The sequence below is a fragment of the Paroedura picta genome, chromosome 1 (genome assembly GCF_049243985.1).
Source record: "Paroedura picta isolate Pp20150507F chromosome 1, Ppicta_v3.0, whole genome shotgun sequence".
Taxonomy (NCBI): Eukaryota; Metazoa; Chordata; class Lepidosauria; order Squamata; family Gekkonidae; genus Paroedura; species Paroedura picta.
Window position 1 is genome coordinate 144068599 of NC_135369.1, and position 17359 is coordinate 144085957.

At 38.4% G+C, this 17359-nt stretch overlaps 1 protein-coding gene across 11 annotated transcripts in view; it reads right to left on the reverse strand.

Annotated features, from left to right (window-relative positions):
- FAM135A (family with sequence similarity 135 member A) overlaps nt 1–17359 on the reverse strand; it is an 83790-nt gene that overhangs the window by 10176 nt on the left and 56255 nt on the right. For 9 of the 11 annotated variants that reach the window (XM_077307488.1, XM_077307505.1, XM_077307497.1 and 6 more), the window contains 6 exons: nt 13535–13584; nt 12685–12840; nt 11499–11572; nt 9107–9261; nt 3248–5543; nt 1690–1850 (listed from right to left, as the gene is read on the reverse strand). In XM_077307488.1, the coding sequence (XP_077163603.1) occupies nt 1690–1850; nt 3248–5543; nt 9107–9261; nt 11499–11572; nt 12685–12840; nt 13535–13584 (2892 nt within the window). Of the gene's footprint in view, nt 1–1543; nt 1851–3247; nt 5544–9106; nt 9262–11498; nt 11573–12684; nt 12841–13534; nt 13585–17359 lie in introns of those variants that run through there. The other 2 variants (XR_013226147.1, XM_077307520.1) reach the window with 2 other exon arrangements.

Consider the following 17359-nt stretch of genomic DNA (forward strand, 5'->3'; position numbering starts at 1 on the left):
AAGGTTGATGCTCAGAAATTATAATATGCTAATTAAAATACTGATTTATGTCCTTTCAAAATTCATGATCCCTGGTTAATAAGTTTGCTTAGCTATAACCAAAAGCTGAATTAACCAGACAAGGCAGTATTTTAAAACAAAATCTTCTCTTTTGTTGAGAAATCTATGTCAAAACTAGTCTTAAATACCTGGATTTTGAGTGTTTTAATATGCAACTCAAGGATTGTTTTGTTTTTACTCTGAAGAATATTGCTAAATTATTATCAAGCTACTAAGGATATAGACTGTGCAGTGGAAGGGAGGATTAAACTCTGTTCTGGACCACATGGAGTGTCCCTTAAGACAACCAGCATAGTGTGCTGTGTTTAGATCAGGGAGACCTACTTAACCATGAACCTTGGTCAGTGAATTTGGGCCAGCCCTTCTGAACCTAACCTTCTCAGTGGGCAATTCTGAGAACAAAATGGTGGAGGGGAAAATAATGTTGTGCCAATCATCCTTCAAGCTCCCACCTCTCCTCTAGGGTTCTAATTCAATCATGATTTAGGGCTCATGGAAATCCAAGTGATTGTCAGCCAGTCAAAGTCTACAGAACTCCAATAGTTGAAAAGGGTTGAGCCAGCCATAGCTTAAGTGCAGTGAAAAAAAAAAAAACCTTTTCCCCTTTGGATAGGGATTTCATGGCTCTGGAAATGTGCGCCAGTTTAGCCAGGCTTTTATTTGGCAGAACACACAGCTTACATGTTACCAATCCTTTATTCTAAACTTCTGTCTCCTTTTTTGATTGTAAGCAGCTGGGGTGCAAAGAATCTATAGTAGAGTGAGTTTGTGTGGCCATTCTTCAGTCCAGAAGGCAGTTGCCTCCCCCTCTTTCTCACCCCATAGCTGCCACAGAAGTATATCACTGGAGTTCTTGGGGGAAGGGTAGGATAAAAATAAATATATAAGGTAATAGTCAAGCTAGCTATCTGTCATTAGTGAAAGTTATGCACTGAAACAGTAGTAAAATTTTCATGCCATACTAATAAGTCTAGAACCTCACAATTTTTCTAAACATTATTTACCTTTCAATTTTGGGGGGGGAAATCAAATCCATTATTGAAGACAAAACAGAAAGAGGTATCAGGAAAATAACAGATAAATTATACTGAATGGAAGAGGTTCTTTTAAATAGTAGTAAGAATAACTTAATCCTGGAGTACAGCATCAACTTATTGTCAAAATATCAACATTTAAAAAATAAAAATTCTTTTGAGCCTCAACTGTATAGGCTTGAATGATATCTCGTGGTAATTAGGCTTTAAAATTGTTGTATATACAAGATTCTCTTCTTGTACTAAATTAGATTTAGCATTTCTGCTGAGACTTGGAGATTTAGTTGCCATTCTTATGCTGTTTTATATTTAACCCTAAATATATCTAATATAACCAATGTAAACAACAGTTACCGGCATTTCATTTAAGCTGAATGTTATATCAAAAGTATGCAATTTCCTAATTAAAAAGAGTTAAAATAAAAGCAGTAATCTAAAAAGGTTCTTACTGAATAACAGCATGAAGGGAGGCTCTTAATAAACTTGAATGAATCTATTTTCATTACGGTTTAGTGCAGAATTCTCACATCTAAACCAAGACTTGATCTAGAATTCCCAACTGTTTCCTAATCCATTATCAGCTGCCACAGCATACCATCTAGGCCATGCACACAGACTATGAGATGTATTCCATCTTCTGAACTTTCCTCCTCTTCTGTACTGAAATAAGGTACTGAAGATGCCAAGCCGAGAACATCACTATACATAAATCCAGGGAGCTTAAGCTGCTTCATCTCCTCTTTAGCCTGGAAGAACCTGAAACAAACAGAAACAAAACAAATTTCTCCCTCTTTAATTTTCAATTCAAAAAAATGAACAAAAAACAGTATTTCAGAGCAGAAAACTGAACGTATATATGCATGCACCCAAACATATATGGTGCAGTGGGGAAATAGTGATCATGGGAACAAGAGTTTCTGTGTGGTTAAGAATATGAAGCTGACATAGGTGCTCAAGTCCTCCCTAAACATAAACAGGTGAAGGAGGGGCATATAAAAGCAATTGAAAATGGAGATTAGTCCATTTTTTCCTGTCATTCTCTCTTCCTTCTATCATTTTACCTTTCTTTTTCTTGTTCTCTTTTTTTTTCAGATAAAGTTCTTATGTGCATGGCCGCAAATTGTGGTGCCATGGTTAGAGTGTCAGACTACAACCTGGGAAACCCAGATTCAAATCTCGCTTTTCCATGGAAGCTTGCTGGGTGATTTTGAGCCAGTCACGCACTCTTACCTTAACCTAATTCACAGGGTTATTATGAGGATGAACTGAAGGAGAGGAGAATGACGTAAGCCACTTTGGGTCCCCCATGGGGAGAAAAGCACAGTAGAAATTAAGTAAATAAACAGAATTATATAGTAGGGTAAAGCAACTTAAAACGAATGCTGCTCAATGGATTACATATTTAAGAATAGAACACAACCCAGCCATAAGAACATTTGTGGCTATCATACACTCTGCAAAGCAACAAGAACAATTTCTATTGTTATGCCATACATAAAAACCAATTACAATTCCTATCTAACCATCTTTTGTTCACAAGCAAGTGTGGGTTCCATTCACATTCTAACATTTTTCCTGCCCTTTAAAGTTCCATTTTGAATTCATTCCCCTCCTCCACACCAGTAGGCTGCAGTCATGGTCTTTATTCCTTCTAAGTTATAAAAACTTACAACATTGTAATGAGGAAACTGCTAAGCAAAAGAATCTACATAAATGAAACAGTTATAGAAGAAACACACCATGGTGGGCATCAGATGTCACTTTAAAGTGACACAAAACTGGTTTGTTACTGTACTCACACCTGGTTCCTCACACAGAGAACCCTGTTCAAAAAAGGTTCCTAATTACCCATGACATATGAATTTGTCCATAGTAATGGCATTAGTGGCTACCCCCTCCCCTGCCACACACAGTTCTAAATCAGAACTAAATCCGTGTTTAGAATTCCAATTTATGGAAAGCAAACTTAGTCTGGTTAACTTGTAACCAGAAGTCTCTGCAGGGGTTATGAAGGATGAACCATGCACATGCAAGGGCACAGAAACAAGCCATATTTATGCACATGCCAATTTAAAGTGATGTCTGAATACAGCTCTAGTTTACTTGTCCACAAATAACGACTTTAAAAACAACCGATTTAAATAATCACTTACGCTAGCTGTTGAGGTTTAGGGATGCACTCATACCAGGACATGGATGAAATTGTGCTGGAGGACATATTGCAAGGTTGCTTCAGAATCCCACTCGTTTTGTCCTTTGAAGACCATAATGTGCTACATGGATATCCTCTTAACGAAGAGGGAAATGCCAAGCTGCTTGGAGTACAAAGTGGAGCCATACTGTTCCCATACTTAAGAAGTTCACTATTTATTGTTTCAGTTCTTAAACTTCTCTCACTTGTGAGCCCAAGAGTCTCTTCTAAATCATCATTTGTAGCTCCATCTAAATTACTGTCCTCTGCTTCCTCATAATAGCCATTTTCAACCATGTCTTGATCTTGTTCATCATCATCATCGTCATCTTCTGATGGCATTGTTTCCCTTTGCGGGCCGAGATTAGTACTACCGTCTACAGAATACCCACAGGAGAGATCAGCAGTACTTTGATTGCCAAAGTAGTTTTCAATAAATCCTTGCTTCAGCATATCAGTAGTTCCCTCTGATGACAAGGTGTTCACACCTGTGAGGCTTTCATTTTTTCCAGCTGTCAAATCATCAGTCATTTGCTTTAGCTGTACAGGTTCACCAAGACTTCCTTCACTTGGTCTCATTTCTACACATTCAGCACAACTAGATACAGAACCTGAAATAACACAGGACTCCCCTGGATAAAGAACACCTGAAGGTATTTCATTTATTTTCCCTACAGTGTGGAAATCTTTCTCCAACCTTAGGGAATCTTCACAAATGGTGCCAATATTTGATTGGGAGCTGTAAGCGTTCATATCTGCAGATATATCATCATCTGAAACGAGATGTAAAGGACTTTTTATATTTGATGGTGATGAAGCTGGAAGTGTAGTTTCACTGTCTAACTGCCCAGAAAACAAATCGCACTGTGGCAAAATATCTGGTTCTTTAGTGTCATCACATCTTGACAAATCAATTGCTCCCAGGTCCAATATAGTTTTGCTGTCACTTAACTGGCACTCAGGTACAACAGTCACCTTTGAGTTTTCATCAGGGGAAAGATCATCATCAGAAGGCAGAGAATTTATTGATGTCAAGGAGGACTGTATTTCACTAACAGCACTTGTACTCTCTGTACAGTGACTCTCTAGGGGGGGTTTGACATTGCAATCTGGCTTGAGCAAAAACTGGGGCACTAGTCTCTCACTGCTGCACCCACTGTGCCCTTGAGGAGTTTCAAACGCCACATCTGAACCTGGGTGCAGTGCAAAAGAACTTGGCTCACTTTCCACGCCAGAATCTGAAAATCTAGAGGATGCACAGGTCACACTCACATCAGGCAGTTTTAGTACATCTCCACTTACATTTGTACCATGAGCTTCTTTCATAGAAAGACTGGGCTGGTTGATTTTGACCCTTGCCAAGACATCCTCAGTACACTGTAAATCTGTTCCTTGCACAATATCCTTGTCAAGCAGTCGCTCCTCTTCTGATTTTGATCTTTTTTCATAGTCTGAACTTTCAAAGGTGAGTTCCTGTACATTCTCCCTGTAGGGTTGAATTTGCAGACCTTCTATCTGTGATCCAATACGAACAAACACTTTTTCACCCCCATGAAGATTCTTACAGTAAGGTTTTACCTCTATTTTTCTAACTCCTGATGTGCAGTCTCCAACAGTACTTCTGGATGCTGGGGTGCTATCCCCATGAGTATCCCTATCCCCAGTGCTTGCTTGGGGGGTGTCAGGTTTACCAAAATTGATTGAATCTGCAGACTGAGAAATGATTGAGGTACACTGGCTTTCTTCATGCCTATCCAGTTTAGCAGAGCTTTGTTCACCCCTAGATGACAAATTTCTAAGCTCTTTTTGATTCAATTGAGTCATGAAGATCTTTGTGTCACAAGTATGTCCACTTCCTGTGGGGTCCAGGCCTTCCTTCTGGCTACAGGAAGGAATGCCTTCAAAGCATTTAGTGGTGTCCTCTGGCACTGCACCTTTCAAACATTTGTAGCCCACCAAGACTACAGAATCTTTAGAGTTCTGTTTTACTATTTTTTTTGGATTTTCAGGTTTCATGGTTTTCATCAACTTGGTAACCTTAGTTTTGGATTTGTTTGTATCTTCACATTTTCCTTTGGCAGACTTTGTGAATTGCTTTTCACTTTCTGATTGCCAAACGTGGGAGGCAGCTGAAGGTCTGATTTTCAACTCTGGGCTAGAAAAGCTAGCCATAAAACTTTCTTCGGAATCTAGCTTGTCAGGCTTCTTGGAGTCACATTTTTGATGTCTCTGAGCTGTGAGCCACGGCACATCCATCTCTTGAAAGGAAAGAAAAGAAAAAAATATTTTACAATAGTATAATATAGTTAATACCAGTAACTTTTACTATTTTATGAGGTACAAATTTGAGAATCATACTTCAAGATCTCCAAATTTCCTCTGCCCAATTAAAAAAATAAAGGAAACTAATTTATAATTTTATTAGAATTGATAAGTATTTAGACGAGCTGAGTTCTAAAGGGCCATATTAGACCTTCGGAGGAATTCCTTCAGATCACATTACTGTACACCCCCTGAAGTTTTTAATACAGCCCAAACAGTTGCCATCAGAAAAGAAAATCCAGAAAGCCTCGATGCGCATTTCTTTAGTGTTCAGCCATGATTTATTTACTTTCATGTCTCTTTAATCTTTGTCTTGAAATACCCATGTAAGAATCTTGCAAGATAAAAGTCTTAAAAGTTTATTGGTTGTATTAAATTAACACTTGTTAGTGATAACATGAAGGAAGGGTCCCCTTTAGCCACCAAAGACAGCTATGCTGGAGTTAATGGGACTTGCACATACAAAAGCCAGATGGAAAAGGGGGCTACAGCAAGAAGGGGAATTGTGGGGGATTGACTGGGTAAACTGGCTGGATCAGGATCCAACCTTTTATATTTTCTTATCTTACTATTCTTCTAGCTCAAAGGTCTTGAACAGATCAAAATTCAGCCCTCTTGAGACTAAGAGGCGGAGCCATGGCACTTGGATAGCTCGATTACTTCGAGCTCCTGTTCCACTGAGGGTCAATCACTGCTGTGATTGACAGAATCGGGTTTTGGGTACGCTAACCCAACCATAAATCTTCTCAGGAATTCCTTGTGAATCTCTGGGGCCTCTCTGTTCCGCAGGGAAATTAATCTCCCACTGGAACGTAAGCTCAGTGTGCACAGGGTCCAGCAAGCGCCGTCCGCCATCTTAAAATCTTTTTTCCTTTTCTTCTTTTTTCAACTCTGCAATCTACAAAGCTTATTTTAATCTTCCAAGATAATTGGACACCTCCCAGCAAGACCTTCAACTCACTACAACTCCGGAGCGAAAACATCTGGCAGACATCAGATCGAGCCTACAAACAGTGAGTGGGGTTTCCCTCGGCACCTTCTTCCCTGGAATGAACTCTCGGCGTGGAGAGTTGCTCTCGCTAATCCAAACAAGCCAGAGTGACAGGATTTATTACCACTGAGGGGGTGAAGCAGCCAAATTCCAAGATATTGAGTCATTAATCAACGCAGAGATGCAAGTGCTTTTCCGCTTCTCCGTCTATACTTTCCCCCCCGTTTCTGGCTCTGCTTGATGCCACCTCATCATGAGGCAGGCTAATTTTCTTTTCTAAGCGAAGAAGGACTTAAATCAACTCAAACTAATAAGTATTATATCTGTTTTTGGTCTTCGAAGATAAGAGAGATTAGAGCCGTGGAATCTCGCGAGAACTAAGCTCTAGAAACATTCCTTTAATTCAAAACAGACTGTTGCTTTCGTTAGGACTCTGTAGGACCTCTACTGGCTATCTGCAAAATTGCAAATATATTTTGGAAACAACATATGCATAATTGATTAACAAAATTCCAAACCTGGAACATGTTTTCGTTTAAAAAATTTGCATATCTTCTAGATAAACAAACACAAGACCTGAAAGAATCTCTAAATGGTTCACTTAAAAATATGCTCATGGAGTTTAAAGGCATTAAGGAAGAAGTCTCTAACAGGAATGATGAACCAATGGTAGTGGCTGATGATAGCTTTAAACAAGATGGAAAATTACCAGCAGAAGAGGAATCTGAAATTATGGAGATGGAAAAGGGGATGTCAGAGTCTTGCAGCTCAGATAAGGACACCCTACCTGAGAAGATATATAGCCACTCCAAAGCAACAATACACAAGAAAGACATATGGATCTGCGGTGAAAGCAATCGATTGAAAGGAGCTTCATGGAAAAACATCTGTACTGATATTGGAGTCCAGGAGGTACAACTGCTTCAAGATTTATCGATGTATACTTCGAGGGAAAGACTACAACTGTACTTTCCCAGCCAAAGACCAATAGGACAGAACATTAGTCAACGGGAGCTACAAGACGTAATAAGCCTCGAAATGAGACCTCCTTAAGAAGCTTGGGGAATGGAAATGCAACATAGTGGTCGAAATTCCTTTCCTCTTTTACCTCCTGTATGTAGCCATATAGGCAATATAACTAGTTAAGAAGTTAATCTGGGGTCTAAGATCTTTTAAGTAAGCTGAATCTGTATTATTAAACCTAATTTCGCACTGCCTACTAGCTCAAAATCAAAGCATAACTAAAAGGAGACACCTAATGGAATGGGCTTATATTATAGTGTGGGGTTTTAGATTTCCTATGATAGCTGAATTTGAATTATCTAGCATATCTCTGTAGTGACTTTCAGCCTAAATTTAATGCATAACTAAAAGAAGGTTTTTAACTGAGGAGGTGTAAATATAACTAACGAAAAATCTATTCTATTAATTAATGAAGACTCCATTTTATTATTTCTGGTATTAACAATGTATACTTATACATATTTGTTTCTCTTCTTTCTGTACAATTAAGCAGGCTTATTCTTTTTTTTCCTTTTTCCCTTTTTCTAGTGAAAATGTGGAGGGCTCTAGGACTACGTTAAGTATAAACTGTTTATGATTGTTAAAACTATCAGAAACTATGCAAACAAATGTTGAAATGATGGTAACAAGGTAGACTTCTCTTTTTAAATGTGGTGCAAACGTGAAAAAGTCTATAAAAAGTCTATAAGCTTTGGGTAAAAGTCCATAATATTGTAGCCAGTTTATAATCTTAAATGGAGAGAAGAGGGTTTTTAAGATTGAAACAGGGAACCAAAATGTTTTTCCACAGTGCTTCCTAACCCACATACAGAGCTTCTTCTTCTATGCGACGACGGCAGAAAAACTAGAATTGGCCAAGAAATGGAAAACGTAAGAACTACCCTCGACAGAAGACTGGGTGAATAAACTAGCTGATCTTACCAAGATAGTCAAACTGACACTAAGAGGTCTTTCAAGAACAATGGGGCCCTTACCTGAACTATTTACAAAAGGGATTAAAAATGGGGAACCAAGTGTATCAAATGAAGAGTATAGCTCTCCTTTTCTGTATTAACAATGTAGATTGCATGTATCTTACTGTCTTCAACTCTTCAATTCTGGAAAATAAAATAAAAACTTTCTATAAAAAAAAAAAAAAATTCAGCCCTCTTACAACAGCTAAATATTTAGCAACTGCTAAGGTAGTTTTCCAGTCCTCATCGACAAAGAAAAACTGGACAATTTTTTGAGATGAAAAATTGGCATAAGAAGGAAGACAAATAAGTTTAGTTGAAATCAGGCCAGATGTATGTTCAAAGGATTCAAGCTGACCATATCAACATTTATAAACTCTTGTCTGAATATTGTCTTCCTGCAAATCAGCCTCCCAGTATGGAGAATTTAACAAAGCAAGGATAAAAGTTTTTCTATAATGAGGAATCATTAGGTCTTTTAAATAGCTCAGAAATCCACAGGAAAATTCCGTGGGAAAATTTCATGATTTACCTTCAGTGACAGAATCTAAATAACGATCTTCAAAGATTATAGGCAATGAGTTCAGATCTCCATCTAGTTCACTGCATTCAATAGGAAGAGGCGGGAGAGAACTACAGAAGGAGGTGCTTTTTATTGCAGTACACATCTGAAGATGGCTCTGAGCACTGAAAGATATTGTATTATATTAAAATTGTTGCCAAAACATGCATACACTGCCATTCATAAGTAGTTTTTATTTTACTCACAATCAGAGATACTAGTGAAAAGCCAATTCAATGTTAGTAAAATTATGCAAATAATATGAAACAGAACAATCAAATTTTATATGACAAAACTATATGAAATATAACTACATCAAATCTTACATGACTAATTCAACATCAGAAGACGTGAGAACACTTTTAAGAACCATTCCAGACATGTAATTTCTAACTGAAAAATCAAGCAAATTAATATACAGAGCAGGCCTTGGTGCAAAACAAAACAAAACAAAACAACCCCCCCCCCCCAAAAAAAAACACAGCCCACAGAAACAACTAAACACTCTTAGGAGTCTACTGCAAGATTTAAGAGCTAGATTCATTTTTTAGTTGTGAGGACTTTCTATTTCAATGGCACTCCTTTGTAGTTATTGCTATTATAAAACCTGATTTTATAATTTCTCATATCTTTATTACAGCTATAAATGTTTTAGTACACAAACAAACATCCAGTTTCTACCACCACAACAAAAAAGCCAGCATTTAGCCTTATCCAAACCTCTTCCCAATTTCTCATGATTGCATTATTGCTTTAAAAAAAAGCTCCATTGAACACTGGAGTCAATGCAGAAAGCAATGGTTAAGAACAAATTAATCTATCACCACTCAAAGGTGTACACCAGTGACACCCACTCATTGGCTTGGGAGCCACAGGTGGTTCTTTGGTAGGCTACCTGTGGCTCTTTCCCAGTGTAGCACCCTTCCCATTCTGCAAGAAACCAAGCAATGTCACTGCCCAGTATATTTTGCAGCAAGCAGGTGGTTGCCAACTTTAAAACAACTGCTGCTAGAAGAAGTGGAGGATGGATAATCCACAAATCTCTATGAGCTGTGGACCTTGTTCAAAGCATGGAATCAAAGGCCCTGTCCTCCTCCCTTCTCTGCAGCCTCGGTGCTTTCACCTCAACACTGGGGCACTTCATGGGAGGAGAATCACAAAACATTTCAGAAGTGAGGGGAAAGGATTCCTTCTCTACCTTCACATTCTTTGCTCAGCAGGCCATGTGGAAGATTACCAGGGTGCCTGGAGGTGGGCAGGTGGGAAAGCAAAGAGAAACCACTAGCACTCCATTACGGCCAGCTGGCTCTTTTGTTTGATGGCTGCTCTGGTAGTTTTATTCTCTCTTCTCTGCAGTCAGCTTGTTTTTTTGTTTGTAATTGAGAATAAGACTTTCCATGAGCTATGGAACAAGTACCACTGGTATGAAGTTAACGTTATAGGTAAACAATGGCAAGAATTCCATGCACTTTTATTTTATTTACTCGAATGAACCACTCTAATGCAAAAAGATGAGTAAGCTTTGTGCCTAGATAAGACCGATTATCTTCTTATGCCTCCTGTAGGATTCCTTGCTCTGAGGATTTGAATCTGCTAGTTGTCCCTGGTCCCCGGGAGATACGTCCAGTCCTCACCCTGACCTGGTAGAATGAGCTGCTGGAAGAGCTGAGGGCCCTGACAGAGCTGACATAGTTCCACAGGGCCAGTAGGACGGAACTCTTCCACAAGGCATTTAGTTGAGGCCCGGCTAAGCAAGATCAGGTCCCTCCCTGCAGAAGTCTCGTATGCCGGACATCTGTGCAAGAACTCTCTCTCCTGAGGGCGGTGGTGTGTTGCTGGTACCGGGCATAGAGGGAGTGGTGGAGAGGTTATAGAATCCCGTCTTAGTTAGATTTATTGTTCAGTTACTTATGTATCCTGACTCTAATTAGCCCTTCATGGTAACATCCTTTCTACCCTTTACTTATATCTAATGATTGGTGACTTCTGTTTCAATGTATCTGAAGAAGTGTGAGTGCACATGAAGACTTATATCCAGAATACAATTTTGTTGGTCTTAAAAGGTGCCACTGGACTTGAACTTTCTCCTGCTGTTTTAGAACAACACAACTCCCCACCGGAATCTCATATCACAAGGTTATTGGGGGGGGGGATGGAATCACCCCATCCATCTTCATCACCATGAACAATTTGCAGCAAGGGAAAGACAACTGTAGGGGACAAATGAATCTTTAACACTGGAAATATGCACACAAGTACATACAATGTTTACGCTGATTTTTCATTAACTTTACTATGATACAAAAAAAACTTAATGAACCCTGCCCCAATATGTGCAACTTAAAATGGAAAATACACTTACTGTAGTTCTTGATATGCAAGGGCAGCTTGCCTTGGGTGCTCAAGACAAAAAAATGCTTCAGAAAATCTGCGCACCTAAAATAGTTCAAGATCATAAAACAAAAGGTGAACACTTAAAGAGGATTTTTTGTTCCCTCTAATGGCACATAAGAAATGTATGACACAACCTGTTAATTAGGATGCATGCTCCATAAACATTAGAACACTGCCGTTTCTGGAAATGGTAACAATCCTACAGAATATTACAGTTCTTCCCCTTCCTCTATATAGCTAACGTCAACTGACATATCATTATATTTAAACATGCTGCCCTCTGTATTAGATCCTATTTTTAAAAGAAAAGGATTAAGGACAAATACCATTGGTTTGTATTGCACTACTCAGCAAATCTGAACCTGTACGACACCTTAACGGGACTTCTTCCAACATCAGTGACTCCTCTGCTGTAAGGCAAGCAACTTAAGTTGGAGGCAGGCTTTGGCCTTTTGCTCAGTGGAGTAGCAGAATACAGGCCACTCTGTCTGGGGCTATCAGCCTCATCCCTGACCTCACATAATTTATTCATATCTCCTGTGCAAGTAACTGCCTTGTACTTTTATCTCTTTTATTGGATTCAAGAGTATTGAAAATTAATTTTGGTAAGGCTGAATGCACAGTTTAATTTGCATATTTTTACTTGCAACAATTGAGCTTGCCCATTAACTTGTTAGCACACTGTAATGCAAACTCTCTCCTATTGTATAATAGCAATTTAGGTTAATTGGACAAAGCTTCTAGCTGGTGCACAGAGACATTAATTGCGATGCTCTACTGTCAGATGTGCCACTGGGGCTTGCTCCAGGGATGTCAAAAGGTCTATCCTAAAGATGACTAAAGCTTACATGAGCAGATCAGGTAACAGCCAGATCAGAAATCTAACCCGTGCTTCGCTTAATCTACTATCTCAGTTCTAAAGTTTACCCAGCCTTCTAAGCTCAACATGAACTAGATATAAAATTAATAAATTGTGTGAAAATTAGCGTTATAAGTGGTTTGAACATACGTAAAAACTTTGGCTTTGTAAACGATAAATATCTAGTATTACTACTAAGTATTACACCTACTAAGATTTAGAACATTATTACACTGCTACCTGAATTATACATTTCTGTCCTTGCATGCTGCAATGTGACAGGATGAATACATACACGCATTGTATGATGCTGTTGTGCTAATAGTGCAGTGATTTCCTCTTGCAAAGTAGCCACTTCAAGAAATTGTCCCCATAAAGCCATCACAAGTGAACAAAGCTGTGCAAGATTCATGTTTATATGTTCTGGCAGTTCATCAGGATTTTCCACTTTCTGCCAAAAAAAAAAAAAAACAGTATGGAAAGCATTATAGGTTGGATACAAGTGTTCTGTGAATAGAATGGCGCTTTCAGAAGAATGCTACTTCTAGATGTAGAATTTCTTGTACTTTAGGAATATCAAAATACGCAGCTGATCAAATACAAGTGTCTTGACAAAACATACCTAAACATGCTTAATACATACTTTCTTTAACTTGCCATTAATTATAATTCAAGCTGGTAATTAATTTTAATATTTTTTACCAAGCACTAGTCATTTCATTTAATATTATTTCTAAGGAACCAGGTATCGAATTTGACTTTTTCACTGCTACTATACACTTGCTCAGTCTGGCTATTAATTTAGATGCAACTGGGAATATTTGCATCAATGTATGTTAACTTTCCACTTGCTTATGTTGAACTCGTTTGCCAGTCTGTTGTCCATTAACTCTATTTGGAGAGATCCTTCAGATCTTGGGAGATTAGCAGGGCTGGCCCTGGTTAACATTTGGGTGGGCGACCACCAAGTCAGTCCAGGGTTGCAACAGGCAACAGCAAATGACCTCTGAATGTCTCTTGCCCTGAAAACCCTATGAGGATGCCACAAACCGGCTGAGACATGAGGGCAACCCTCCCTAAAAAAATTGAACATAGAAAGGAAGCGTAATTTAAGATCTATATGTATTAGAAGCAAAAAAAGATACCTTTATTTCTTCACAGAGTTCTGACAGGCGTGCTTCTACATCTATGTTCTCTGAAAAAAGGTTATACATGGTGTATGTAAAGTTTTTCTAAACTCTAAAACACATTTAATAAATATAGAGCAACATGTAAATCCATCAATTTAATTTCATTTAATATTAACATTAACCATAATAGTTTCATCCCCTAGACCTAGGACCTAATTATCTCAGGCTTAGTGTCAAACACTCCACAGGAACAAGGAAGCAGTTAATTGGGAATCAGGATTCCTATATAAATGAGGCAAAAAGCCATACAATAATTTCAGCTCAAGAGCAGTTTTATTAGCCATATAAGACTAGTGTTCTGAGTAGGTGAGCTACAGAAAAATCAGTCTATACCCTTTGGTATAGAAAGAAACTTTTGATCTTCAGCAACCAAGGAACAACACTTTTGCATAACAGAATCTCGAGAGCATTACTTGCAACTTCACACAAAGCCTTACTTATAGTTATATCCTGAACTAGTGATCATTCTTTGAGGATTGATTTAAGAGGGCAATACTAGACAGAAACTTGAGAAAGATTTGAATCTGAAAGTGGAAGATGACCATGCGTAGAGAAATGTTCACTCAACTCCACAAGCAAAGAGGGATTTGACAGTTGCCCTCTTGACAGGGATTGTAGTCTGAAATGGAAATGCTTTTGGGAGTGGTGAGGGGGACATTAAGAACGGAGTACATGTTCTAAGGGCAAACTCTAGGAACCAGTCACTTATGCCTTCAAAGGAGGAGAGAGATCAAAAGGGAACTTGAGAGACCTTGTGATAAGAACACTAGACTAGCAGGTCTCCAATTCAGATGCTACTTGCATGGTTTCTCAATACCACGAAGCATCAACGAGTCTACATTTAAAAATCCAGTGTTTTAAGTAGTGAGCTTAAGAAAAGGCTACCAGAGTAGTTGTAACCACACAAAAATTTAGGTCCTTATATCACAAAATGTTCCTAACTATAAAAACATCACAGCAAACACAGAATGTCCACACATATGGACAAAAGGAATTTCCCGTTTTCTTCTCTAAACTTAGACACATGGAAAATAACATTTTCTACTGATGTAAAAATACATCCCCCCCAAAAAGCTTTCAAGAGTAGATTAGCTTTCAAGAACAAAATCTGATCAAGCATTCTCACATTTCTTTTTTGTTTCTATATCACTAATTTTTCCATCAAAATACCCACAACCCACTAATAAAAAACAAAACTTTTCATATAGTAGACAAATTTCTGTATAAAGGGTAGCACAATCTTTAATTCAGCATCAGAACACATGTAAACATACAACTGATATCCTTTCTGACAATTTTAGCACTCTGATCTATTATGCTTTTGTGTTTGTGTGTAGAAGTGAAATCCAATTGTATACACACATTTTTAGATAAAATAATTTGGATATGTGTAGAATGACAAATATTTATCTTCAGAAATCATTTGGAAGGTTGCAAAAATGTAATGGATTGGCAACATTCAGGGTCAAAAAATACAGAAAGTTAACAAAAAATTAAAATAAAAAGCATGCAGCATAACAAAAATATTTTCCATAATGTACTGCATTTTTTTAAAGATCTGATTTTTAATTTTAGTAGCAAAATTCACCACTTATCAAACTGTTCAGGACTGGAAATTCCCACAATAGGGGAATCTAAAAGGAGATTCCAATGTGGATAGAATAAATGTAGCACGAATTTTTTTTTAAAGATATTGTCAGTTATTCTGGTAGGTTCTAAAGCTCATCTAAGAGCCCAGAGACAACTAGTAAAATATACTTTTCCTGTGAACAACTCACTGACAATATATCAAAATTGTTTTGAAATTACACCAGCTTGCATAGTGGAGCAGCAGAGCTGGGCTCAATTCTTTACCCTTCTACATGAAGCCAGTTGGGTGACCTTTGGCCAGTCTCAGTTCTCTCAGGTTCATGGAGGATAAGTCTATTGGCAACTACTAGCCATTTTGATATTCAGAGACAGTAAAGCTCTGAATACCAGTGCCAGGAAGCAATATCAGGAGAATTCCTGGGCCTCTATGCTTTGTTGTTAGCCCTCCAACTAATTAGCTACGGTGTGAGACAGGATTCTGGACTACATGGACCACTATTCTGATCCAGCAGTGGTCTTTTGATGCTTCTAAGGGTAACAGATATTTTTAGTTTTGTTTTAAGCTTTTTTTGGGTTTAAATGCTATGCTGCCAATAATGCTGGCCACATGGAGTTATATGTCTTTCACATGTATGCTTTCTCTCCCCACTCCTTTATTAAGCTATAACAATCTACCAGCATGATGCTCAGGTTAAAGTTACATTAACATGGTACACATTGGTTAGTAGCCAAACACCCTCTTATACATTTTATTGTGTTATTTTGATTTTATGTAAGCCGTTTTAATTGTAAAGCTCTCTGTGGCATCAAATAAATTAGTTAAAACATTTAAAATTTTAGAGTCATAAGACAGGTGCCTGATTTAACAACAGTATCCATCTTCCTCCAACTTCAAATCTATATTCTGAAAAGCAACAATAATGTATTCCTACGCAATACACTTTTGGATGATGGGTGTAAGAATTTTCACATCCAAGTCTCATTTTAAAGGTAAAGGTATCCCCTGTGCAAGCACTGGGTCATGTCTCACCTTGGGGGGACGCCCTCTAGCGTTTTCTGAACATATGATTTTACTGGCCTACTGCAATTAATGCTACTAATTTCTCCCATAAAAGGGAGACGTTTGTTGCATTAATTGCAGTAGGCCAGTACTGCAATGAATGCAGTAAAAAGGGAGAAATTATATAAAGGGAGAAATTAATATAAAAAGGGAGAAATTCATATAAAGGTAAGGGTAAAGGTATCCCCTGTGCAAGCACAGAGTCATGTCTAACCCTTGGGGTGACGCCCTCTAGCGTTTTCTTGGCAGACCCAATACGGGGTGGCTTGCCAGTGCCTTCCCCAGTCATTACCATTTACCCCCCAGCAAGCTGGGTACTCATTTTACCGACCTCGGAAGGATGGAAGGCTGAGTCAACCTTGAGCCGGCTGCTGGGATCGAACTCCCAGCCTCATGGTCAGAGCTTCAGTCTGCATGTCTGCTGCCTTACCACTCTACGCCATAAGAGGCTCTTAAGTCTCATTTTAGGAGTGTACAAATACAAATTCATTCAAAAATAACCAAACTCATAGTTCTTCAATGTGGTGCCTGTAGGTGCCCACCAACTATTTTTAGAAAGTGGGTGTTTCCAGGTCGGGTCTTGTCCAGAAGGATTTCTTGTTTGCCACTGAACATCTGATCAGCTATATAGATTAAAATAACATTGTTTCAGTGGTAACAGCTGTTGCTATCTCTCATCCCACTTTTCCAGTGTGCTTTACAAACTACCCTTCTTTTCCCCAGCATCTAGTGTGTGTGTGTGTGGGGGGGGAGCTTTGCCTCCTATAGCAATAACTTTGTTGGAGGTCTCTATCTCTTGTGGCAGCCATTTTGTAGCTGTGCCTACTACCATGTGTCAAAATTACAAAGGAGCCCGTTGGCTCAAAAAGCTTGAGTACTTTTGACCTAACTTTTCAAACATTAAAATACTAAAAGATGATGCAAATATTTAACAAGAGATAACCCTGTTCATATAATGGATATCATATAAGAATTCTTAAATGAAAAATTCACGTATGTTTTCTGTCAAACACAGCCATACAAATTCAGGTACATAGGGAAATGATCAGCGGACAGGATGTACATTTTTACCTGTATCTCAAAATGCAGTGGACAACTGATTTTACACCAAAGTAACAAAACTCATTCCT